The sequence below is a fragment of the Nannospalax galili genome, unplaced genomic scaffold, assembly GCF_000622305.1.
Source record: "Nannospalax galili isolate Female #2095 unplaced genomic scaffold, S.galili_v1.0 scaffold24, whole genome shotgun sequence".
Lineage (NCBI taxonomy): Eukaryota > Metazoa > Chordata > Mammalia > Rodentia > Spalacidae > Nannospalax > Nannospalax galili.
In genome coordinates, this window is record NW_008352654.1 from 967,124 (window position 1) to 992,717 (window position 25,594).

Sequence of the window (25,594 nt, forward strand, 5' to 3'; positions counted from 1 at the left end):
GTTTTTACTATGATGTGCCGTGGGGAGTTTCTTTTCTGGTCCTGTCTATTTGGTGTTCTATGTGCTTCTTGTATTTGTATGGGGTCTTTTTTTAATTTTGGGAAATTTTCTTCTGTAATCCTGTTTAGGATCTCGTCAACACCATTAACCTGAAATTCTTCTCCTTCCTCTATTCCTATGATCCATACATTTGGTCTTTTCATGATGTCCCACATCTCTTGCATATTCCATTCCTGTGTTTTTTAAAATTTTCCATATTCTTTGCTCGAGTGGTCCAATTCTTCAACTTTATCCTCCAGTGTTGATATTCTGTTTTCCACTTCATTCATTCTAGAGGTGAGGCTTTCCCCTGTTGTTTCAATTGGCTTATGGAGCTTTGCACTTCCTTCTTCATTTCTGCCCGAGTTTCCTGCAATGTTTCTATCTCTTTTGTGAATTCATTCAGATGCTTATCCCTATCTTCTTTTAGCTTTGTTTGTTCACATGTTCTTTAAATTCATTGAATTCCTTGATCATGTTTATGATTGTTCTTTTAAATTCTGTGTCCTGGATTATCTCTAGGAGGTTCTCTTTGTAGAACTCTTCTACAGGATTGGTGGGGTTTGGTGAGGATATAATGTTTTAGCTTTCCATTTTATTATTCTTTCATTGTGATTTTGGCATGTGAATTTCTTTTGTTGTTTATGATTCTGATATGAGAATTAAGTTGAAGTATGCTTCTGTTTGTATTATCCAGGTGCCTAGATCCTTTCTTTATTGGTTATGTAAACCTGGTTGGTACAGGGTTCAGGTTCTCTCAGGTTTATTTTGGAGGGAAATGATAGTTTCAGATCAGCTATTCAGGGGTACCCACAGAAGCCCAATTCAGGTTCCAGTCAGGTACACTCAGGCTTCCTTCACCACTTGGAGGCAGTCCTGAGCATTGTCAACCCTATGCCAGAGGGAGGCCAGAGGGGGACCAGAACTCAGTACTCTCTGGTGGTCTGCTGAGCTCCCAGCCTTAGCCCCCTAAAAGCCAGATCTGCCCTGGGACCTTGGGCAGGGCCTCACCAAATCCCAGGTAGGGGGATGGTATGGTGCAATTAGGGGAAGCTCACCACCATGTGGAGGCAGGATCTAGGGGCTGTTAGGCTGTCCCCTGGGTTCTCAGGGCCTCTGGTATTTAGAGGCCAGAGGGAGGCCAGAACCCAGCACACTCTGGCAATCTGCTGAGCTCCCAGCAGCTACCCCAATGGAGGAGGTCTGAACCCACCCTCTCAGGTTGTCTGCCTCATTTTTATTTTATGTATGTGTACCACATACTTGCAATACTCAAGAAGGCCAGAAGAAGGCATCAAATCCCTGGGGCTGGAGCTGTAGGCAGTTGTGAGCCAGCGAGTGAGTTCTGGGAGTCGAACCTGGGTCCTCTGTGAGAGTAGCAGATGGTCTTATTCTTAACTGCTGAACCATCTTTTCAGCCCCTAATATTTATGTTTTGATCTTACCTTTTCACTTAGACCTACCTTATATAAACACATCTAAAAATCTCAAGAATTATAAAAATGAATTGCATACCTATAAATTAAGTACTGGCTATACTTTTTTATCAGCAATATTGCTTCCTTTCCTTTCTGGCTATCTCCATCTCCCATTTAATTACCTGGAACTCAAGCTAGCAAAACTCAAGGACTTACTTTCCTAGAAATTGCTCTTCTTTCTCCAGATTACAAACATGATGATAAGAATATGTCATTTACTAAATTTCCTTTAGATACACTGACTTTTGCTGAACTTACATATGAAAACTCACACACCTAGCAAAGATATTTTTCATAGCATACCTATCATCTCGAGGCCGGCGCTCTCTGTCAAATCGATCCCTCTCATAGTCAAGAACACGATCCCGGTCTCGATCTCTATGTGTCTCCCGGTCCCTTTTAAAATCTCGGTGATCTGCTATATTACTTTGACGGTCAAAATAAGGCTCACGGTCTCTATCTCTATCGTAGCGATCACGCTGGCCCGCATGTTCTATTAATACAACACAAAACAATTATATCCATTTTCAGAACTAAAAGCAATACAGAATATTTTAAGTTCAGAACTGGTATAAATTAAAGTCTTAAATTCAATTTAGGAGTCTTTTACTACTGGGCATGTTGGTACATGCCTTTAGTCCCAGCACTCGGTGGGGCAGAAGCAGGCAGATCTTAGTGAATTCAAGGCCAGCTGGGGATATAGGGAGACCCTATCTCAAAAAAGATCCAAAAAAAAAAAAAAAAAAAAGTGCCTTTTACTGACATTAAAATAAAGTCTAGATGAATCTTGCTAAAAGGAAAATTTTATGCCGGGCGTGGTGGTGCATACCTGTAGTCCCAGCACTTGGGAGGCAGAGGCAGGCGGATCTCTGTGAGTTCAAGGCCACCCTGGTCTACATAGCGAGTTCCAGGTCAGCTGGGGCTCCAGGGAGACGCTGTCTCAAAAAAGACCAAAAAAAAAAGGAAAATTTTTTATTAATTAGGCCCTAAAATTAAGCTTAAAAATACTCTTCTCCCTGGGACCCCTACCTGCATCAAAAGTTGACCTTTCAGGTAATGGATCTGGGCGTAGGGTTATTCTTTCTCCATATGGTATCTGCTCAACTTTATTAGTAGGCATATCTGGCAAAGAAAACCAGGAATGAAATATAAGTATGGTCTGGCATGGTGGCACACATCTTTAATCCCAGCACTGGGGAGGCAAAGGCAGATGGCTCTCTTTGAGCTCAAGGCCAGCCTAGTCTACATAGCAAATTCCAGGCAAGCTGGGGCTACAGGGAGACCCTGTCTCAAAAGAAACAAAAAATAAAAAAAATTAAAAAAAAAAAATTTTTAAAGAAATATAAGTATGAACCTTAAAAAACCAAACCTCAGGTTAATAATTCTTATAGAAGTATGGCATGGTGGTATATGCCTATAATTCCACCACTCAGGAAACTGAGGTTAGAGGAGCCAGAGGTCAGCTTAGGTGCCACAGCAAGATCCTGTCTCAAAACCCAAATAATCCTCTTACACCAAACCAATTCCTCCCAAATCAGGTGCAGTGGTGTACAGCTATATATAATCTTAGCACTTGAGATGTTAGATGCAGGAAGACCAGGAGTACAAGGTCATCCTCTGCTATATACTGAGTTCGAAACCAGCCTTGGCCAAGAGAGCCTGACAAAAAAATCAAAAACAAACCAACAAACTAAAACAGCAGCAAACAATTATGAAGAACTCCAAATACAAGTTCATTACTCACCTCTGCCATGGCCATAATCAACAGTATGCTGCACTGGTGGTGGTTTGGACATTGGTGGCATACCCAAAGGCATTGGGCCAGGAGGGGGAATGGAAGAATGAACAGGTGGGGGTGGTAATACTGGAGCAGATGGAATAGGTGCAGTGTCTGATTTAAATTCTGAATTCAGTCCTTGTTCATCATTTGTATCCCAGAGCCCATAGAAAGAATCTTCATCCCAGCGCTCCTGTTCCACAGATGAAGCTTTTGGCTTTATAACTGGAGGAGGAGGAGGTGGTGGAGGAGGAGGAGGTGGAGGTGGTGGTATTGGCACAGGTGGCCTAGTCATAGGAACAGATGATCTTGCTGGTGGAGCAGAGGGTCTTACAATTGAACCTGGTAGTTTTCCCATAGGAGGGGGTGGTCTATAGGATCCTGGAGGCTATAAAGAAGAGAGTAAATGACTTAGTATGTAAGTTTCACCACACTGTCACAGATCAGTTAAAATTAAAATCTGGTTCATGATCCACTAACAAAATTAATATAGGGCCAGGCATGGTGGCACATGACTTTAATCCTAGCATTCGAGAGGCAGAGGCAAGTGGATCTCTGTGAGTTCAAGCAAGCCTGGTCTACATAGCAAGTTCCAGATTAACTGGGGTTACAGGGTGACCCTGGCTCAAAAAAACAAGAAAAAGAAATATATACATAGAGCTGCATGTGGTGGCACATGCCTTTAATCCCAGCACACAGGAGGTAGAGGCAAGCAGATCTCTGTGATATTGAGGTCAGCCTGGACTACACAGTGAGTTCCAGGTCAGTGGGACCTTTAGTGAGAGCCTGTCTTAAAAACAAACAAATAAGCTGGGTGTGGCTGGCACTTAGTCCCAGCACTTGGGAGGCAGAGGCAGGCAGATGTCTGTGAGTTCAAGGCCAGCATGGTCTGCATAGTGAGTTCCAGGACAGCTGGGGCTACAGGAAGACTCTGTCTCAAAGAGACCAAAAAAAGGGGAACAACTATTAAAAAAAAAAAAACAACAAAAAAAAATAAAAACAAATAATTTAGGGGGCTAGAGATGGCTCAGAGGTTAAGAGCACTGGCTGCTCTTGCAGAAGACCCAAGTTCAGTTCCCAGCACCCACATGGCAATTAATAACCACCTATAACTCTAGTGCCAGGGATCAGATGTCCTCTTCTGGCTTCCATGGGCATTGCACACATGTGGTACATACATGCAGGCAAAACACTCATACACATACAACAAAAATCAATAAAAAGAAAAAGAAGGACTGGAGACATGGCTCAGCGGTTAAGAACACTGACTGTTCCTGCAGAAGACCTGGGTTCAAATCCCAGCACCCACATGGCAGCTAACAACTGTCTGTTAACTCCAGTTCCAGGGGATCCAACAGCCTCTTCTGTCCTCTGTGGGCATTGCACGACATGGGTGCACTTACCTACATGCAGGCAATGCACGCATACACATCAAATAAATAAAATATTTTTTTTTAAAAGAGAAAAAAAAGAAAAAGAAGTTACAAGGGTAAACACTGTAGTGGAAAAGAAAATGGAAGTGCTAAGTCCTAAAAGATAAACAGGGACTAGCCAGTTAGAGAAAGGGATAGTGAGAGAAAGAAAAGAAACTCTAGGCTTTGAGAATAATACATATAGGTAAGGGCATCTCTAAAAGGAAGACTGACATATTTCACAGAACTGTTAAGCAGAGTAGCAAGCAGTGTTCAGTAGAGATCAGGTCAGTACAGACAGAATATAAAAGGTCATACAAAAGTCTAGATTTTATCCTGAAAGTAATTAGAAAACACTGAAGACTTTTCTCATTTCTTTGTGTGTGTGTGTGTGTGTGTGTGTGTGTGTGTGTTTCATGAAGCCCAGGCTGGCTTCCAACCTGCTATGTAGCTAAGGATGACTCAGTGGTTAAGACTGTTTACTGTTCTTGGAGAGACTCGAAGTTTGGTTCCAAGCACCCACTATTAAGCAACTCACAACCACTATAATTCCATCTGCAGGAAATTCAACACGTTCTTCTGGCCTCAGTGAGCAACCAACCCATGTGCCAAAGCACACACACACAGACATATACACATACACATAAAATAAATAAGTCTTTAAATAGGTAAAATGTCTGTTTGATTAGAAACACATCAGCGCTGCCTGAAGTGGACTAGAGGGTAGGCACTGCCCGAAATACAAGGGGGGCATGAGAGAACTTTTGGTGTGACAGAAATTTCTTTTATTATTTCAATATATTTGTCAAGCTGTAAGGGCTGGGGATGCTGCTCTGTAGTAGACTACTCAGCGAGCATGAGTGATATCCTTGGAGCAACAGCCTAGGTTAAATCCTCAGTAACCCCTCCACGCCGCCACCTACTCTGCCAACTTCATATTTTTGAAGTCCAAAGGGTGGAAAGATGGCTTGGTGGGTAAAGGTGCCTGCTGCTAAGCCTAATGACCTGAGTTCAACCTCAGGGATCCATCCATGTGGTAGAATGAGAGAACTGCCTCCAGCCAAGCTGTCTTCCAATCTTCACTCAGGGACCACAGTGTGTACCCCTACCTCCAAACACACAATAAACAGATAATAATTTAGTCAGGCATGGTAGTGTACACTTTTAATCTCAGCACTCAGGAGTTAGAGGCAAGCAGATCTCAGTGAGATGGAGTCCAGCCTGGTCTATACAGTGAGTTCAAGGCTAACTGGGGCTATAGGAAGACCTGTCTCAAAAAATTTTCTTTTTAAATATTTTATTATTTTTATTTTATGTGTACAAGTGTATTGCCTGCATGTGCGTGAGTGCTCCCATGTTGTGCAATGCCTCAGAGGTCAGAAGAAGGCTTCAGACTCCCCTGAAACTGGAGTTAAGGACATTTGTTAGCCACTATGTGGGTACTGGGAATTGATCCCGGGTTCTCTGCAAGAGCAGTCAGTGCTCTTAACTGTTCAGTCATCTCTCAAACAAAACAAAACAGAACAGAAAAAGAACTTAATCACTCAACTCTTAACTCTAAGTACCCCTTTCCTGTTACTATTTGAAAGGTACTAGGCTATGTACTAAGCTATATTAGATCCCTTTTCTCATCTAAAAAAGGAGGGAGCACTATAAGCTGCCATCTAGCTTTGCCTAGATAGAAAATAGTAAAAGCACTGTGGGGAGGGATAGAGAAATGGTTCAGTGGGTGAAGTGCTTGCTGTACAAGCATGAGGACCTGAGTTTGGATCACTAGGCACCTTTGTAAAAAGCTGGGCATGCCGGGAGTGGAGGCACATGCCTTTAATTCCAGCACTCGGGAGGCAGAGGCAGGTGGATCTGTGAGTTCAAGCCAGCCTGGTCTACATAGTGAGTTCTAGGCCAGCTGGGGCTACAGAGAGACCCTGTCTCTAAAAGACCAAAATAAAAGTAAAAAGCTGGGCATGACAGTATGTGCCTATAACTCTCTTTCTAGGGGAGTAGAAATAGGTGGATTCAGGGGGCTTGCTGGCCAGCAAGAACCAAAAGGTGAACTTTAGTTCAGTGAGAGATCCAGTCATTAAAAAAAAAAAAAAAAGGGGAGAGCAAGAGAAGAAATCCGGGAGAGCAAGAGAAGAAATCCCAAGACTCCACAAGTGCATACCCAAGTAAGTGTCCTCCTACATGTGTACATATCACACGCATATTAGGATTCTACAATTCTGTGAACATGAAATCATGTAGTTCTGGTGTGCTTGGTCTAGTCATCAAAACCTAGAGAACACTTCTGACTACAGTTAAAGATGCTCTAAGCTTTTACTTTTCCAAAATTTACATTTTTACAGCGGAAATTTATACTTAATGTAATAAAAAAATAAAACCCCAACCCAACAACATACAAGCATACAATGTAGAAACCATCTCATTTTCTGAGCACACATTTTCCCATACCGGATACATCCCAGGTCTTGATGTATTCTGTAGTCTTGAGTCCTGAGGTGGTAGATGGTCAGCCATCTGTGGCTCAGACCCAAAGTCTTTCAACTTTTGAAGCTGTTCTTTCTGTTCTCTGTAAACAAATAAAATTGCCATTGTACTTAAATCATGTTTACATCATCCCTAAATAGCCACAATGAATATCAAAGGAAAAGGAAAAACATCTAAAAACTTTGTCCTAAAATTATATGCAGAGACCATACAGCACCTCTGTGGTAACATTCTCTTGCCTTTATATAACTCATTCATCAGTCATTTAAAACTATAATCATAAATTATTGATGATCTTCAAAGACAGATTCTACAACCTGTCTCAATAGTACATTATCTAACTATTCTGTGTTTCTTTCAATAACCCAAAGTTTCCTTTTGCATTTTTCAGTATTCCAGAAGTTACAATATAGAGGCCCATGAGTAAAATATAGTCTAGAAAGGCTTTTTTATTTGGCTTTCACACAAAGCTTGTTTTGTTTTGAGGCTGCGGATTTGAGACAGGGTCTCATGTAGCCAAGGCTGTCCTCAACAGCCTTGAATTCCTCTTTCTCCTGCTTCCACTTCCCAAGTGCTGGGTTTACAGGTATATGCCATCATGTCTGCCTCTCGGATCAGTTTTTAAAACTCGAAGTATCTGTCATCACTTACAAAGGAAATATCTCACATATAAACTGAAAATTTTAAAGATATTTGGTAACACCAGGCCTACATTCTCACATGTCAACAACTAGCAGTGTAGCCTAATGGCTGTCCATGTCAGATAAAGCAGTTCATGACTATCCTCACCCCACTCCACTGAAATCTACCTGGACTAGTTTCATTCATTTCGGTTACCTGTTTGACTCTTGCCAGCATTTTAGTTTATTGTTTCTGCAACGGCCACTAAAAACAATATTTCACATTCCTAAAGATTAATTATGTACTCATTTGGGTTTTGCTTTAAGTCCCTGATTAAGTCCCTTTATTTTTCCTTACAATCCCCACCTAAAACATTTTTTAAAATATCTACTACCTCTCCAGAACCTTCACAATTTTTCTTTATGTACAGTATTGTGACCCAAATGGACACAAAGTACATAAGACTCATTTCTGGCGCATACAAATATTCTTATCATACTTCTTGTCTATACAGATGTGATATAACCTACTTGTATTCACCTATGATCACTATATCCATTACTCCATACACTAGATTTTGTTTAAGAGGGGAAAAAAGGATGAAGAAGCAGCACCTTTATCCAGCAAGTTTATGCAAAGCAACAATGGTTGAAAAAGTAATTTTAAAAAAGAAAAGGAAAGAATCTGGTAGTTAGGAACAGCAATCAGTTTTGTGTTTTCCATAAAAACACAGATTTTGGAGTCAGAAGGCTGAGTTCAAACTCTGGGTCTCCATTTAATAGTCAAGTGAAACTCTTAGTATCATTTATGAATAGGGATGATTTATTTTTTTTTGGCAAGTCTTTAGATATATAAGGATTTAGGATGGGAGGATTAGCACAGGCCCCAACACAGAGTAGGTATGAAATAAAGATGCCTATAATTTAAAAGCTAATAGTTAAATGTTCTATGGTATGCTTTCACATCATCTTCATGAGTAATCTAGGAAAAAGAAAAGCCTTAGACTCTTCTATTGCCCAAAGAAGCCTGTTTCACTACCTAGAGCAGTTTGTTCTCATCTTTACCTACAGTTACCTTTCCTAATCATGATTTTCTTTTCTAGTACTGAAGTTTCAATTATAAATCCAATTAGCATAATCCACAAATGTATACCAGGATTGAAAGATGAAACATATTAGGATCTATCAAAACTTAGCCATTAATTTTCTAAAAGAAATTGTCAGAAAAAAAACAAACTTGTAATTTATGACATACTCCTAGTTCCTACCCTGAAGACATAGTTGGTTCAAGGCATAAATGAGTTATTAAACACAGAACACTCAGTACAGTTCCTGGCACAGTTACACACATGCAATAAACATTAGCTTTGTTACTACAGCAGCTATATGAGAAATATTACATTAATATTGCTATAAATCAAAAAAATCCAAATTTTATTCCCAACTTCAAGATGAAAATATTTGATTACGTAGAAACAACATCTTCAAATAAAAATACCTGCTTCCAGTTAAAATCAAAGATGAACATCCCAAAAAGAAAGTATCAGTAGTCGGACAAATCTGAAGACACTCCCATTTACATCATTCTTGCTTTGGCAGAGAAAAATAAAGCACTTTCCACCATTACCTCAAAGATTAGGAAATACAAAGCCTATCAGATCTAATACAAAAGAACAAACTGCCTACTGAAAAGAATGGAGGTTATATATGTGTGAAATCCAGAGCCTGAAAGGTTGAAGTTTAACACTTGAAACATTCACAGGCAAGGCTTGCCAACAACACACCTACAAAGGCCAAGAACAGCAATCAATTTGCACATCCTAGGGCATACATGTATAATTAACAGTTTCCAAATACCTATTGTAACCCTAAGGCAGCACTGAATAACCAGAAATACAAATTGAAAGTGATAAGAAAATGAAGTTAAAAATGGTTCCATTCAAATACTTCATTTTAAAAAGAGCAGTATGAAAATCTGTTTCAACTGAAAGAAATGATCTTAAGGAGTGAACTTACCGAAGCATTTTCAGTTCTTGTGCAGCTTTCAAAATGATTTCATGCTGCCTCTGACTGAGAACCATTACCCCTCCAAGGCCTTGGTCAGAGTCTAAGTTTGCATCGGACCCCATCATTTCAGAGGAATGATGTGAGGAAGGTATATGTTCCGCCATGGGGGAATGTCTATCCACATCAGATGGGTACCATCTGTCTGACAACCGTTCTCTTTCCCAGTCCATTCTGTCAGGAACATAATCTCGCTTTTCCCGCCATGTATCTCCTCTTTCTGGATACTCTCGAATCCTCAACTCACCCCTATCACGGAAATCTCGGTCATACCCATGGTCTCGATTTCTTTCTTCTCTCCATCTATCATCCCGGTATCTATCCAAAGGTGGAAGAGGTGGGAGGGGTGGTAAAGGTGGAAGAGATGGAATATCCCGTTCACGAAACTGTGATTCTTGTTCATCCAGTGGTCTCCCATAATCTCTGTCCCACTCATTATCCAAATTTCTATCGTATATATCCATGGGTCTTCTAATCCGATCCACATCTCTGTCCAAGTCCCTATCTATGTCCCTACTGTAATCCTCTTCCATATCCTGCTCTCTCTCCCAATCATCCCACCAAGGACCTCGTCTATCTCCATCATGAGACCGTGATGGTGGCCCTGAGAATCTGTCCTCTCTGCTGTATGGATCTAGTGTATCATCTTGATAGTCACGTTCGCATTCTCTCCAGTATCTCTCTCTATCCCAGTCATCGAGTCTTTCTTGTTCAATTGAAGCATTTCTACTGTCTAATGGGAATTCTTCATGCTCTCTCTCTTCTCCATGGTTCCACGGAGCCCTAGGAGGTTCATCTCGGTGATAAGGAAACATTTTCTCCCCACCATCCCCTGGTTCTGGTCTGAATGGAACTCTATCACGACCAAAATCTGGCCTTCCTAGTCCCCGTTCCCGATTGCTGGGCCCACGAGGTGGTCCACTCTCCCTGCTCCCAGCTCTTCGGGGTGTTACTCTCTCCCTACTTCCAGCCCTGCGAGGGGGTCCTCTCTCCTGACTGCCAGCCCTCCGAGGTGGTCCCCTTTCTCTACTGCCGGCCCTACTCTTGTCCTGGCTGTCTTGTAGACCACCTGGCACTTTATCCCGACTGCTTCCCGGCCTCACCAACCCCCTGTCACGGTTGCCTTCTCTGCTCATCTTCTCTCGACTGTCTTCTCTTCTACCCATCATCTTATCATGAAAATCTTCTTGCTTCACCAGCCCTGGGCCTCGACTGATGGTCTGACCACGACCTCTGTTTACTAGTCCTTTATCCCGTGCATCCTCCATTCTGCTTTGTCCAGGCCCTCTATAGGATGAGCTGCTACCCCTACTGCCTTCTAATCTATTTTCTCTGCTATCTGGTGGAGGGAGCCCTTTTTCTTGGTTGCTTTCTGCATGAGGTAAGCCAATACCCAAAGGTTTGAAATCATTATCTGTGGCTATTGCTGCTGCTGCTGCTGCTACTGCTCCTCCTCCCTCCACACCCCCTGCTTTTGAGGGAAAAACAGATTGAGTAGGTACAGCTTTACTTGCAAGGGATACAGGCTGAGTAACACCTTGGGTTTTGTCCATTTCAGTCTCCATACTTTGAGAATTCTTGTTCCAATCAGAAGGCTCTATGGGCCCTTCCGAGACTTGGCTTTTAGGTGGCTCTTGTTGAGAGTCGCTTAGATTCTCATTTGACTGAGCCGCCTTGGCATCCTTTACATCTGCAGCAATGGAAAATGCAGCTGATTGCATTTTTAAATTCTTCTGTTGGTTACTACTCTTGTCTGCTAATGGTTCTTTGTTTCCTGAATGAGGTTCTGCTTGTGACTTAGGTTGCTGCTGATGTTGCTGTCCAAAAGTTGATTTGGGGCCTTTCCACTGTGGTCCACTCTGTCGAGGACTTAGGGATGTATTGGGAGTAATATAAAATTGAGATGCTGGCCCCCGGGGAATCATTCCCCATTTGCTTTTAGTGCCCTCTGCTGGGTGACTTTCATATCTGGGTCTTGGCCCATCGGGGCGATTTCCTTCAAAACGAGGCCCTTTGGGTCTCGGTCCTTCACACCTTGACCCTAAATCCTCAAATCTTCGAGGACCATCAAATCTACGAGTAAAACAAAAGATATTACTCAAGACAGTAAAGCAGGAAAAAAAAGTTCTCCATGTAAGAATATTTAAGGCACTCTTGCCTTAGAATTTGTTTATAATAGTGACTCAGTTATTAAACAAATGCCGTGTGACCTGTATCTTAGAAACCAGAATGTTAAGGCAGTAGTGCTCAGAAGGTTTAGGTCTGGATTTAGAAATTACGCCATTCTACTTCATTGCATCTCCTGCAGCAAGCCATTCATCTACTGGACTGTTAAAAAGCAGTTATGATAAATACTTTGCCTTGGTACATGGAAAAGCTCGTTCATTTTAAATGGAAAAAGATTAACAAATTCCAAAACTAAGAATACTTTTAAATTATAACCAAAAGGAACAATTAACAAGGAAATGCAATGTAGTTATAAATATTGTTGGAGCCAGCACTAAAAATCTTGATGGATACTTTGTTTTATGAAGACAGGGTCTCATGTAGCCCTGGTTGGCTTGGAATTCACTATGTAGACCAGGTGAGCTTCAGACTCAGAGATCTGCCTTCCTTTGCCTCCTGGGTGCTAGGATATAGGCATGTGTCATCACACCTGGTCAAATACTTAACAACAACAACAAAACTAGCAGATACATTTTTAAATGTTCTCAGACATTTAAAATGTCTGGACAGAGATGTATTTGCTATGAACCACTCACTAATTTAAGAAATATTTAGTGCACATTCCTTGCCTCCAGCAGGCACTATGCTATACCTAAGATTTAACAAAATGTTTCTATGCTCTCAGATAATTCACAGTCAAATAAAAAAATACAAGTATAGCTAAGTATCAACAAAGTGCAATGAAGAAAGTATACCTGAGTATAAAGACAACAAAACAGAGAAAGGTCAACATTGTCCAGATGAGAGGACCACTGTCCTAAAAGCCTTTATAGGAACAGCATGCTTCATTTGAGACTTGAAAGGCAAGTGTCAGAGTGTTAGTGATGATGGAAATAAGATGGCAAGGGCAGCTCAGTCTAAGGAAGCAATATGAAGGAGAGAAAGGCAGAGAAGCACGTAGTACTAGTCTACATGCTTGGAAGCACAAATGGTTTGGTGTGGCTCAGAGTTGGGAAAATAGAAAGTCAGCACGCCAAGGAATAAGGCAAAGAGGCAGCAACCATTAATTTCCAGAAGACCTTGTTTGTTTGCTCATATGGAGACACTGCTGGTGATACTCTAGTACTTATCTTCCCTTTCCTACCATAATCTAGCCTCCCTATTCTCAGTCTTACTGCAGACTCTTTCCCAACCTCTCTTGTAGCTAGAACTTGTAACCAAGCTCCAGCCAATGGACCTAGAATGATTTACACAGCCTTCTGAGTTATCCCTGTACACGATAGGGCTTACCTTCCTCTTCATACCTTCTTTTTTCATGCTGGCTCTGACACAATGGTGACACATACTAGACTATGTAAAATAAGGACAAGGACAATGCACTAAGGAATGGTGAAACAAACATTAAGAAGGAACCCAAGTTCCTAACCCATTGTATAAAACCTGAGAGAGAATAAATTTCTAACTTGTTAAAGACTTCTACCTTTCGATCTCTGTAAATGACATCTGTGCTAACCCAGTGACTGATAAGATGTAGTCAAGATAAAGTGAGTGATGTAAAAGAAGTTTGAACCAACAGTATATTCTAGTTAGTGAGAATTAAAAAATTGTGTGGAAGGAAGCATTTAGGACGCTGTAAAATGTGTAGGTGACTGGGGGGACAGTTGACACCTTTCATGCCTTTAATGAGAACTAAAAAGAGTTTTTGTTTCATTATCTAGGAAATCAATGAAGAGTAATAAAATTAGTTTCAGCAAAATACTTAGCTTCCATCCCTGTGACTTTAGGCTTTCCTAGTCTAAAAGTCTTGGTTTCAAAGAGAAGAATTACTTCCAGCAGAGAGCCCAATAACAATGCTTATAATCAAGTTGAGGGGCTGGAGAGAAGGCTCAGCGGTTAAGAACACTGACTGCTCTTGCAAAGGACCCAGGTTCGATTTCCAGCACCCAGCTATGAACCACCCTTAACTCCAGTTCCAGGGAATCCAACGCCCTCTTCTTACCTCTGAGGCATTGCATGACATAGGTGCACTCACATACATGCAGACAATACACTCATACACATAAAATAAAAATAGTAAATAAAAATATATTTAAGGGGCTGGAGAGATGGCTCAGCAGCTAAGAGCACTGACTGCTCTTGCAGAGGAGCTGGGTTCGATTCCCAGCACCCACATGGTGGCTATGAACCGCCTTAACTCCAGTTCCAGGGGAATCCAACGCCCTCTTCTGACCTCTGAGGCATTGCATGACACAGGTGCACTCACATACATGCAGACAATACACTCATACACATAAAATAAAAATAATAAATAAAATATTTAAAATATATATTTTAAAAAATTAAAAATAAACTGAAGTTGAGACTACAACTATACTTTAACGTTCTTTTTTCTTTTTTTAAGCGTTCAAAGCCCCTTTGAATTTATTAAACATCATGTACAGTATTTGATCTTTCAGGGGAATTACTTTTGACATTCTAAAACAAAAAAGGGGGTTGTGTGCTATACTTGCTGGGAGTAACTGATCCAGTTTGTTTGTTTGATACAGGGTCTGGATATATAGCTCACACTACCTAGAACTCATACTCCTCCTGCCTTAGTCTCCTAAATACTGGGATTACAGGTATGTGCTATCACACTCAGGTGATTTTAACTTTTGGGAGGACACTGGACCACATAAGGGTAAGGAGTATGACTGAAAATGCAAGAGATTCTTCAAGACAGTTCTTACTACTTCCATGCCTTATGATTAAAGACAATGGAAGGGCTGGGAAGGCAGATCCAGTGGATAAAACAGTTGCCATGGGACTGTAAGAACTGGAGTTCAGATTCCCAGCACTCACATAAAAACTGGGTGGGTATAGTGACCTACCTCTGCTCAGGGGGTAGAGAAAAAAGGGATTTCTAAAGCAAACTGGTTAGCTAGATTAGCCAAATTTGCCAGCTCTGGGTTCAGTAAGAGACCCTGCCTCAGGAAATAAGTATAGAGTATGTGAGGAAGAAACCCAACATTAACCTGTGGCTTATATACAGACACACAAACACATGTCCATATACATCTGAACACATATACACACCATACATCATACATATATACATAGACAAAAGAAAATAAAATACACTGGGGAAGTTAGCTCAGTGGTTAAAAGCACTATCTAAGGAAGCCTAGTGCCCTGAGTTCAATCCCTGGAACCCATATAAAAAGCTAGATGAGGTGGCAAGCATCTGACAATTCCAGCATTCCTGTGGCAAGACAGGAAGTGGAGACAGGAGAATTGCCTAAATCTCACAAGTCAAATAGCCTAGAGTATACAGCACAACAAAAGAAACAAGAAAGACCCTGCCTCAACAAGGTAGAAGGCAAGAATCAACTCCTAAAAGTTGTCCCTTGACACCTACACATGCTCTATGACACACACACACACACACACACACACACACGAAAATTTTTTTTTTAAAGAATAAAGTCAATGGAAAAGTACAATAACTTAATTGAGGCAGGACTGAGTATAGCTTGCATCTTTTAAGCACAGAGGTCTTGCCAGGTATGGTGCTATACAGCTTTAATCCCAGCACTCAGAGGCAGAAGCAGGTGGATCTCTGTGAAATGGAGGCCAGCCAGGGCTACATACTTGAGACCCAGTCTCAAAAGATACACACATATATAAGTTTTGCTTTGTTTTGGTTTTAGAGACAAAAAACCCTAGCCTAGGCTGGCCTTGAACTCCTTATGTACCCAAGGAAAACCTTGAACTTTTGATATTCCTGACCCCACTTCCCAAGTGCTGGAATTATAAGCATGCAGCACCATGCCTAGTGTGTAGTTGCTGGAGATTAAGTCCAGAACCTTATGCATGCTAGACTTTGCCAACTGAGTTACATCTCCAGCCCCTTGTTTTTAAATAACCAGTGGTAACTTTCAGAGAATGAAGAACTGTACCAGAAGGGGATAACATGGCTAGCTTGCCCAGAGAGCCCAAGAAGAGTCAAGATTCTTACATACTAGGATACTGGGAAAAGGGTGGAGGGGCTAAACGTATGTAAACTAAAGTCTATATTCAGAACCACTAACTGGTCTTTATCTAGGTTGATTATCACTAAAGTCTTATATTTGAGGTTCCCCTCATAGTAGTAGCCTTTAACCTAAAATAAAGCAGTCTGATGGTTGACAAGCCCCACATGTATCATCAGAGAGCTCTTCAATTAGCTTGTCAGTATCTCACACTCTTCCCTAAATACAAATGTGTAGCCAAGGATCATTAGGTATTTTAGGAACACTTCCAAAATAAGAGAGATATCAAAGACATAAATAAGACACCAATCTGGAAAAGGCAGAAATTAATGAAAAAAAAAAAATCCCAAAACCCCATAAATTGGTATAGTATCCTCAGAAACAGTCTTTAGAGAGATTCATATATGCGTGTGTGTGTGTGTGTGTGTGTGTGTGTGTGTATGGAGACCCTCATGAGAATCAAGAATGATTTGTTATTCATAAAGGATCAGAAGGATTGGGGATATATAGCTCTGCTGATACAGCACTTGCTTGGCATGCATGACGCCCTCCATGGATTTCAAAATAAAGACTCAGAATCAAAAGAACTGATTTTTGGTGTTTTTGTTTTGTTTTGTTTTAGATTCTCAAAATAAAATGCAATAAGCCAGTCAGGTGTGCAGGCTCAGGCAGTTTAACACTCATGTCTTGAAGTGGAAAGTGCTTGTGCTCCAGGCCTGAAAGAGGACCAAGGCAAAAGTGGACAAAGCCCAAAGGAAACCTGAAATTCAGCATCCAGCTCTACTCCCTACTCTGAGAGCAATCTCTCAGAGTAGGAAGCTCCCAATGATTACTTTTATCATCTTATAAAAATCAGAATTTATTCATCTAAGAGTTGTAGGGGACAAGATCGAGGCCAGCCTGGCCTACATAGTGAGTTCCAGGACAGCTGGGGCTACAGGGAGACCCTGTCTCAAAAGACAAAAAAAACAAAAGTGCTGAATGAAAGCTGGGGAGCTGATAGCTCAGCAGTTAAGAGGATGGGCTGCTCTTACAGAGGACCACATGATGGCTAACAGTCCATAACTCCAGTTCCAGGGAATCCAACACCCTCTTCTAGCCCCTGTGGGTATGGGTGCACTTACAAACATACAGGCAAAATACTCATACACAGAAAATAAAAATAATTAAAATGCTGAACATTATACCGAAACATCACTAGATGAAATCCGCATACTGAGATCAGTTTATACTTCAGACCCAAATGATCTAATACAGAAACACTTGTTCATCTACTAGATGATGCTGAATATCAGGCATTATATATATAATATATAAAGATATATATATATATATGTTTCTAACAACTTAGTTTTTTTTAACCATTTCAAACATGTACGTAATATATTTTGACCACATCCACTCCCCATTACTTCTCTTGCCCCCATCCTTCCACTGAACTCCTTCTTCTACTCAACTAGCCCCCCTTCTACTTGCATAACCTTGTGTTTGTGTTCATCCTGAGTTTAATTAAGGTTTCTTGCACAAACATCATTTGAGGGTTATTTATCAGAACATGGGCAACATAACAGTAGCTACACCACTAATAAATAAAATGTTTCTCATTCCCTCAGCAATCACTAACCTTCAATAGCTCCCTAGGAAAGGGTGAGGCCTCATGAGCCCCTCCCTTATCCATGATCAGCCCAGTCTAGTGTAGGTCTTCATGGGTGCATCAACCATTTCATATCCAGAAAATAGGGTTGCACTGTTCTCTTCCCTACCCTCAGGCTCTTACATTTTTTCCAACCTCTCTACAGACATGTTCCTCAAGCCTTGGAAGTGGTGATATAGATGTCAAATTTAGGTTGACTATTGTCACTTACTCTTGGTACTTTGACCAGTTATGAATCTCTAGTAACCAACACCCACTGCAAAAACAAGCTTCTTTCACTAAGGCTTAAAGCGGCACTAATGAACTTTTTCTTAATGAATAATGAAATAATCTTTTAAAGATTTATTTTTAGGGGCTAGAGAAATGGCTCAGCAGATAAGGGCATGTACTGCTCTTGAAGAGGACCCAGATTCAGTTTCCAGCACCCACATGGTGACTTAACAACTGTCCTTAACTCCAGTTCAAGGGGATCTGCCACCCCCTTCTGGCCTATCAATACAAGCACCGTGGTGCACTTACACACAAGCAGGCAAAACATACATATTAAAAAAAATTTTTTTTAAGATTTATTTTTAATTTACATATTTGTGTGTCCGTGTATGTGTGCCACAAGTGTGCAGGTGCCTGCAGAGGCCAGAAGAGAGTGTCAGATCCACCAGAGATGGAGTTATAGGCAGCTGCAATTACAAGTCACTGGACGTATGTTTTGGAACGCAAACTCTAGCCCTTGGCAAAAGCAGCAAATACTCTTAACTGTTAAGCTATTTCTTCAGCCCTTATAAAATAATTTTATCCCAAAGAAAGAAACTAGTTTTGTCCAAATAGCATTACTACCTTTTCTCAAAGTAAACAAAATAAAACTGCTTCCTTTTATTGTTAAAAAAAAAAATGCAAAAGGACCAAAAGTTAAATTACTTCAGAATGTGCAACAAAGTGAGAGAGAAAATATAAGAGACAAAAATAATCAACCTAGAAGTTCTAAAATTTTACCAGTAAGGATTTTTAGGAAAAAAAAAAAAGAAATTAGCAAAAAGAACACTTCCCAGAGTTAGAGATTATAATCTTCTTCTTCTTCTTCTTCTTTTTTAAGTGCCTGGCTAGGTATGGTAGCATGTACCTTTAATCCCAGCATTGAGAGACAGGGTGAGTTCCAGGTCAGCTGGGGCTATAGGGAAATCATCTAAAACAAACACACACACACACACACACACACACACACACACACAAAGAGTACCTGGCCAGCCAAGGTGGCACAAACGTTTAAGCAGAGGAAGACAGATTTCTTTCAGTTCAAAGCCAACCTGGCATATATATATGTAGCAAGTTCTAGGCTAGTCAGAGCTACACAGTGGGACCCTGTCTTTCAAAAATAAATCACACACACACACACACACACACACACACACACACACGCGCGCGCGCGCGCACACGCACACCCATGTCAGACAGTCAGGGGGGGAGATATCACCAAAACCGGAAAAAAATCAGGAGGGCCCAATGACTACTTTGGTGACAGAAGAAAATAGAACAATGAACCTAAAGCCCCAAAGAATAATTATAAACAATTCAAAATTCTATCTCCACATTAATAATTATATATAAAGCACACTTGTAAGAATATATACCATGTAAGAACAAATATTATATAATAAAAGCACTTTCATGCATGTGAAGAAGATTTAAACAATTTATTTCACACTTCTTTTGTAAATTACTTGAGCATGTGTTACACAAAAAGTAGGCACAAAACCCTAACAGGAAGCCAAAATTTTCACCTACAGTGAATCTAACCCATAAAACTCAAAGGAAATGAAGAGCCATATGGCAGATTTACAGAGCAACAACCAGCCAAGATGAAGAATGCATGACTTTGAGAGAAAGCCTTCCCCCAAACCCAAAGAGAAAAGGAGGTAGGGGTTAGAGATGGAAGATTATTTTAAAGAAAAAAATTCTTACATAGTGAGTTCCAGGACAGCTGGGGCTGCAGGGAGACCCTGTCTCAAAAAGACCAAAATAATAATAATAAAAAGTTTTATTCGAATAAAAAGAAAAGCAGTGCCTGTAACCATTTTGCAGTATATATGATAAGCAGAATAAAATAAATATTCTTCCTAACACAAAATGTATCTTTATAAATATACTGGGTAGGTGCTGAAGAAGATGTAGCTTAGTTTGACAGAGTATATGCTTAGCATGCATAAAGTCCTGGGTTTAATCCCCTGCACTACATAAACTGGGCATGGTGGAGCAAACCTGTAATTTTAGCAAGAGGTAGAGGGAGAAAGATTAGAAGTCCAAATCCAGCCTAGGCTACATGAGACTATGTCAGCATTAACAAATAAAGACATATAGGGAGAGTTAGAATCAAACCTTTATCACAACAGACAATGAACACAGTATCTAATATGTATAAATCAAGAAAGAGTAGAGCTCAACATGATGGTGCATGCCTTTAATCCCAGGACTCAGGAGGCAGAAGCAGGAAGATCTCTGTGAGACCAAGGCCAGCCTGGTCTACATAATGTGCTTTAGGCTAGCTGGGGCTCTAGGGAAGGTGTTTCAGAGGGGGTTGGGGGGTAGAGGAGCAGGCAACACGAAGACTCAAATAGCTAAATTATTACAAGACGATTCTATTGTGGATTATATCTAGGGTGCATGCACAGATATTTTATTAAGACTTTAATCCTTGTTAGAAAGGTTTCTTTGAGGGCTGGAGATAGATAGATCACTGGTTAAGAGCAGCATTAGTTGCTCTTGCAGAGGCCCCAACTTTGGTTCCCAGTACCCACATGGTGGCTAACAACTTCCCTTAAACTCCAGTCCCAGGGGATCTGATACCTTCTTTGGTTTCCTTGGGCATGGCATGAACGTGATGCACTTGCGCACATGCAAACAAAACATTGATACACATAAAATACAAAAAAATTTAACAAAGAAATTAAAAATAAATAAAAGAAGGGCTTCTTCTTTGGGGAGTCTAAGAAAGATGGACATTGAAGGGAGGAGTTTTACTGGGCCTGATGGTCTTGATTTTCTATGCAAGGCATGAAGTTATAAAGATACAGAATGGAATGAAAATGCTGCTGAGAGGACTGCAGAAATGGCTCATAGTTAAGAGCTCTTAATAATGCCCTTGCAGAGAGGTCCTGGGTTCAGTTCCTAGCACCCACATGGGTAGCTCACAACCATCTTTAACTCCAGTTCCCTCTTCTGGGTGCTATGGACATCAGGCACACACATGGTACACATACATACACATAGGCAAAACTTTCATACACATAAAAATAGAATCTTGAAAGATTATTGCTGAGGGAACTGGAGAGATGCTCAGTGGTTAAGGGCACTGGCTGCTCTTGCAACAGACCCAGGTTTGAGTCCCAGCACCCATATGGCGGCTAACAAGCGTCTGTAACTCAAGTTCCATGGGGATCTGGTGCCCTCTTCTGAATTCCAGGGGCACTGTATGACACAGGTGTGCACTTTTATACATAGAGGCAATACACTCATAAACACATAAAATTTTTTTAATTAAAAAAAAAAGATTATTGCTGAGACTCAGAAACAGCACTAGAGCACAAGGTCCACGTATAAAAAGTAGTGATGACTTTGTACAACTATCTTGGGGAAAGGGGAAAGGAACTGACAGTGAAGGGACTTGTTAAAGCATACATCACAATGTGAAAGATGAAGCTCACATACTCACAAGGAGAAAAAGTAGGCTGCTGAGGCAGAAGAACCACAATTTTTAAAAATTTTTATTATTATTTTTATTGTATGTGTATGAGTGTACTGCCTGCATGTTGTGCAATGCACGCAGAAGTCAGAAGAGAGCAGGGGATCCCCTGGAACTGGAGTTACAGGTGGTTGTTAGCCGCCATGTGGGTACTGGGAACTGAACTCGGGTCCTCTACAAGAGTGTCAGTGCTCTTAACTGCTGAGCCATCTCTCCAGCCCCAAAGAATCACAATTTTAAGACCAGTTCTGGATTACATTATCAAGACTGTCCCAAACAAAGGTTGCTTTACAGCTTGTAATGGTTTGATTCCTCTTTATGAGGTTACATTTATTAATTCAAAGTACCCAGAATAATATCTTAGATCATTAAAACTGCATAAAATTATGTTTTATTAGATTAATGATAAAATCATCCTTTATAAAAACACAAGCATGGGGCTCAACAGTCAGAAGCACTGGCTGCTCTTGCAGAGGACCTGGGTTTGATTCCCAGCACCCAAATGGTGGCTAACAACCATCTGTAACTCCAGTTCCAGGGGAATTTGATGCTCTCTTCTGACCTGTACAGGCACTGCATGACACAGGTGTACTTACACACATGCACTGTGTAATACAGTCATACACACAAAATAAATAAAAATAAATAAAACATTAAAAAATAATAAATTAAAAATATTTAAAAAAAAAAAAAAACCCTCCACAAGCATCAGTTGGCATGGTGGCACACACCTTTAAGCCCAGCACTTGGGAGGCGGAGGCAGGCACCTAACTAAGAAAGTAAAAATAGCCCAGTGTCATGGTACACGCCTTAAGCCCAGCACTCAAGAGGCAGAGGCAGGTGGATCTCTGTGAGTTAAAGGTCAGCCTGGTCTACACAGTGCAGCCCCATTACAGACAGACCCTGTCTCTCAAAAAGACAAAAAATAATTTTTTTAATTAAAAAAAAAAAGAAAAAAAAGGAAGAATGGGGGCTGGAGAGAGCTCCGCAGTTAAAAAGCACTGGCTGTTCTTTCATAAGTCCTGGGTTTGACTCCCAGCACCCAGTTACAGGGAACTCCAACACCCACTTCTGACCTCTGCGAGCACTGCATGACATGGGTGCACTTACATACATGCAGGCAATGCACTCATACACATAAAACAAAAATAATTTTTTTTAAAAAGAAAGACTGACGGAGATAAGGCTGGAGAGATGGCTCAGTAGTAGTTAGGAGCTCTGGCTGCAGCTTGGTATGATGGTACACAGCTTTAATTCCAGCATTCAGGAGACAGAGGCAAGCAGATCTTTGTGAGATGGAGGTTAACCTGGTCTACATAGCAAGTTCTAGGCTAGCTGTGGCTACAGGGAGACACTGTCTCAAAAAACAAACAGCAACTACAACAAAATCCCACAAGCATGAATGAGAAACCTTCTCAAAATACCATTTGGTACTACAGATTCTGAATATCTGGGGCTGGAGAGATGGCTCCATGCATAAGAACACTGGCTGTTCTTGCAGAAGACCAGGGTTCAAATCCCAGCACCCACATGGCAGCTAACAACTGTCCATAACTCCAGTTCCAGGGGATCCAACAGCCTCTTCTGTCCTCCATGGGCATTGCACGACACGGGTGCACTTACCTATATACAGGCAATACACGCATAAACATAAAAAAATTAAAAAAATTCTGAATATCAACAAGCTGCTTTCCTAAATAAATCCTCAATAGCACTGAGAAGTTTATCCACGACTGACATTTCACATATATAACATTCACTGAACATCCATTAATTATCAGGTGCTGTACTACTGCCTAGAAATAGTAATATCTGACCTCAAAGAGATCCACAGTTCACAGAAAGAGACAAACAATCCAAACATAAGTTGACAAATGCAGGGCGTGTTTGACTTGCTAACCAAAGAATCCCCAATGCCTGACTTGTGATGGATTCCAACATACGGCTAATGAGGTGTCATCCCCAAGTAAAGAAGACCAGAAATAACCCCAAAAATGGCAGGAAGGGGATTACAGATTAAGAGATAAATTTGTGTAAAGACCAGTAAAAGGATAATGGAATCAGGTACTGAACCACATGCAGATAAAAGAACATGGTAGAAAAAGGTAAAAAAACTCTAGTGTTTTGCTGATTAACAACCAATGGCTGTAAGTTTATTTTCATTTTGTGGATCAGAAAAATGTTGAAATTATTTGATATATACTTCTAACACTACATACAAAAAAGAAATAGTTATCACTATTCATATTCAAATATTCAAGGTGTTACAAAATGACAGAACCAAATGTTTTTCCATTTATAAAAACAAAGAGCTTTTAGGTCTTTTGAATAAATATATGAAAGAGATAATCACATTAAACATTTGCATAAATATAAACCATCTTTACATTAATGCAATGACATATTGTCACTTTTTAAGACAAAACATGTACTTGAAATATAGTAAAATCCATAATATGCATTCACTATAATCATATAAAAATGAATGAACTACACACTGCTTCAATGAAAAGTAAATATCTTAAGTATTTTTAAAAATTGTTTATACAGTTAAGTATAAATAAATCTAAAACTAGGTAGGAAACTTTTAGAAGTAGAATTAAAACATTTATATCAACACCTTTAAATTCAGTATAAAGAAACAATACCCTTAAGCAAGATACTATCTGTATCATACGATTTGCATAAACATACTAAAACCAATAGACCATGAGAATATACAATAGAATCAAATTCCTCCCCATTTAGTTTTCATGTAAAATTAATTCTTTACTTCCCTTTCTTCCCTTCTCTTTTTGATACAGGGCCTTTCTATGTAGCCCAAACTACACTGGTCTGGAACTGTTTTTCTGCCTCTACCCCGCAAGTACTGGGATTAACAGGTATGCTCCAATGTCTGTTTTCTAATATGCATAACCAAGTGTTAAAGATAAGAAACTATTATAAACAAAATGATGACAAAGGGAAACCTGAAGACAAGATGCACCATTCACAGTCTCTTACTAGTTCCAGTAAGACAGCCATAGAAAAGAGGCTCAAAATTCCAGTCCTTGTACCAGTTGTGACTTGTAAGAAAAAAGTCTTGATAATACAATATAAAGGTATCAAATTTCTTGAAAATGGTCAATAGATTCTATGAAGGGCTCATCTAAATAAATACCAGCAGGCTTTTGAAAACTGAAGTCTAATAAAAACAATCAAGACAATCCATAGCAGTATAAACAAACTGCCACCTATGAGGCATAATATAATGAAGAGTAATTGTTAAACATGTTCTGATGGCTTAAAACAAGGAGAAAACAAGGAAAAACAATATTTGACAGAAAACAATGTGGCCGATAGAACATAAAATATTTACCATCTGAGTCAGTTGCAGTGGGATACAACTGTAACCCATGCCCTTGAGAGGTGGAGGCAGAAATACCAGGAGTTAGTTCATGGTCATCCTCAGTTACAAACTGAGTTCACGGCCATATGGGCTACATGAGACCCTGTCTCAACAGAACTAAGCAGAAATTATCATATAGTTCTTTAGACCCACAGAATTGGAAGGAAGACAGTATTTTTATTAATAAATATCATGATTTATTATAAAACTACAGTCTGACACTGGTATAAGGACAGACAGATAAATGATGGAGACAGTCCAGAAACAAATAAATAAATTTAGTCATATGATTTATGATGAAGAGCCTGCCAAGTGGTAAAGTGCTATAACCTTCCCAACAACTTAACTGAAAAGCTCTAAAGAAAACAAACTTGAACCCTTACCTCACATCACATATTAACAGCCACAACAACATAGAATGATTCATTCTATAAGTGGTGTTGATTTAAAAAGAAAAGGTTAATAAAAAATATTATGGCCTTAGAGTTTTAAAACTAGGATACAAAAAAGGCATTAATTACCTCAAGGAAAAGATTTACAAACTAGATCATCAAATTAAAATCAAAAAAACCTAAAAATTTACAGCCAATTTTGAAAGAGATGCACCTTAGCTCTGGAAATTGTTATTGAAATGGAATTGTAATGAAATGCTTCTTCTAATTATGTGGTTATTATATATAAAAAAATAAATTGTAGCCCCAGCTGTCCTGGAACTCACTATATAGACCAGGCTGGCCTCGAACTCACAGAGATCCACCTGCCTCTA

General features: G+C 40.1%; 1 protein-coding gene across 5 annotated transcripts in view; it reads right to left on the bottom strand.

Moving 5' to 3' along the window:
- The window catches only part of Ylpm1 (YLP motif containing 1), a 94,062-nt gene that overhangs the window by 38,577 nt on the left and 29,891 nt on the right, over positions 1-25,594 (bottom strand). For 3 of the 5 annotated variants that reach the window (XR_003846534.1, XM_008849733.2, XM_008849734.3), the window contains 5 exons: positions 9,830-11,950; positions 7,158-7,275; positions 3,262-3,682; positions 2,547-2,639; positions 1,821-2,010 (listed from right to left, as the gene is read on the bottom strand). Coding sequence is in view for 4 of the 5 variants with exons in the window: in XM_008849733.2 (XP_008847955.1) it covers positions 1,821-2,010; positions 2,547-2,639; positions 3,262-3,682; positions 7,158-7,275; positions 9,830-11,950 (2,943 nt within the window). In the remaining variant the exon portion in view is untranslated. The remainder of the gene's footprint in view (positions 1-1,820; positions 2,011-2,546; positions 2,640-3,261; positions 3,683-7,157; positions 7,276-9,829; positions 11,951-25,594) is intronic. The other 2 variants (XM_029554378.1, XM_017802366.2) reach the window with 2 other exon arrangements.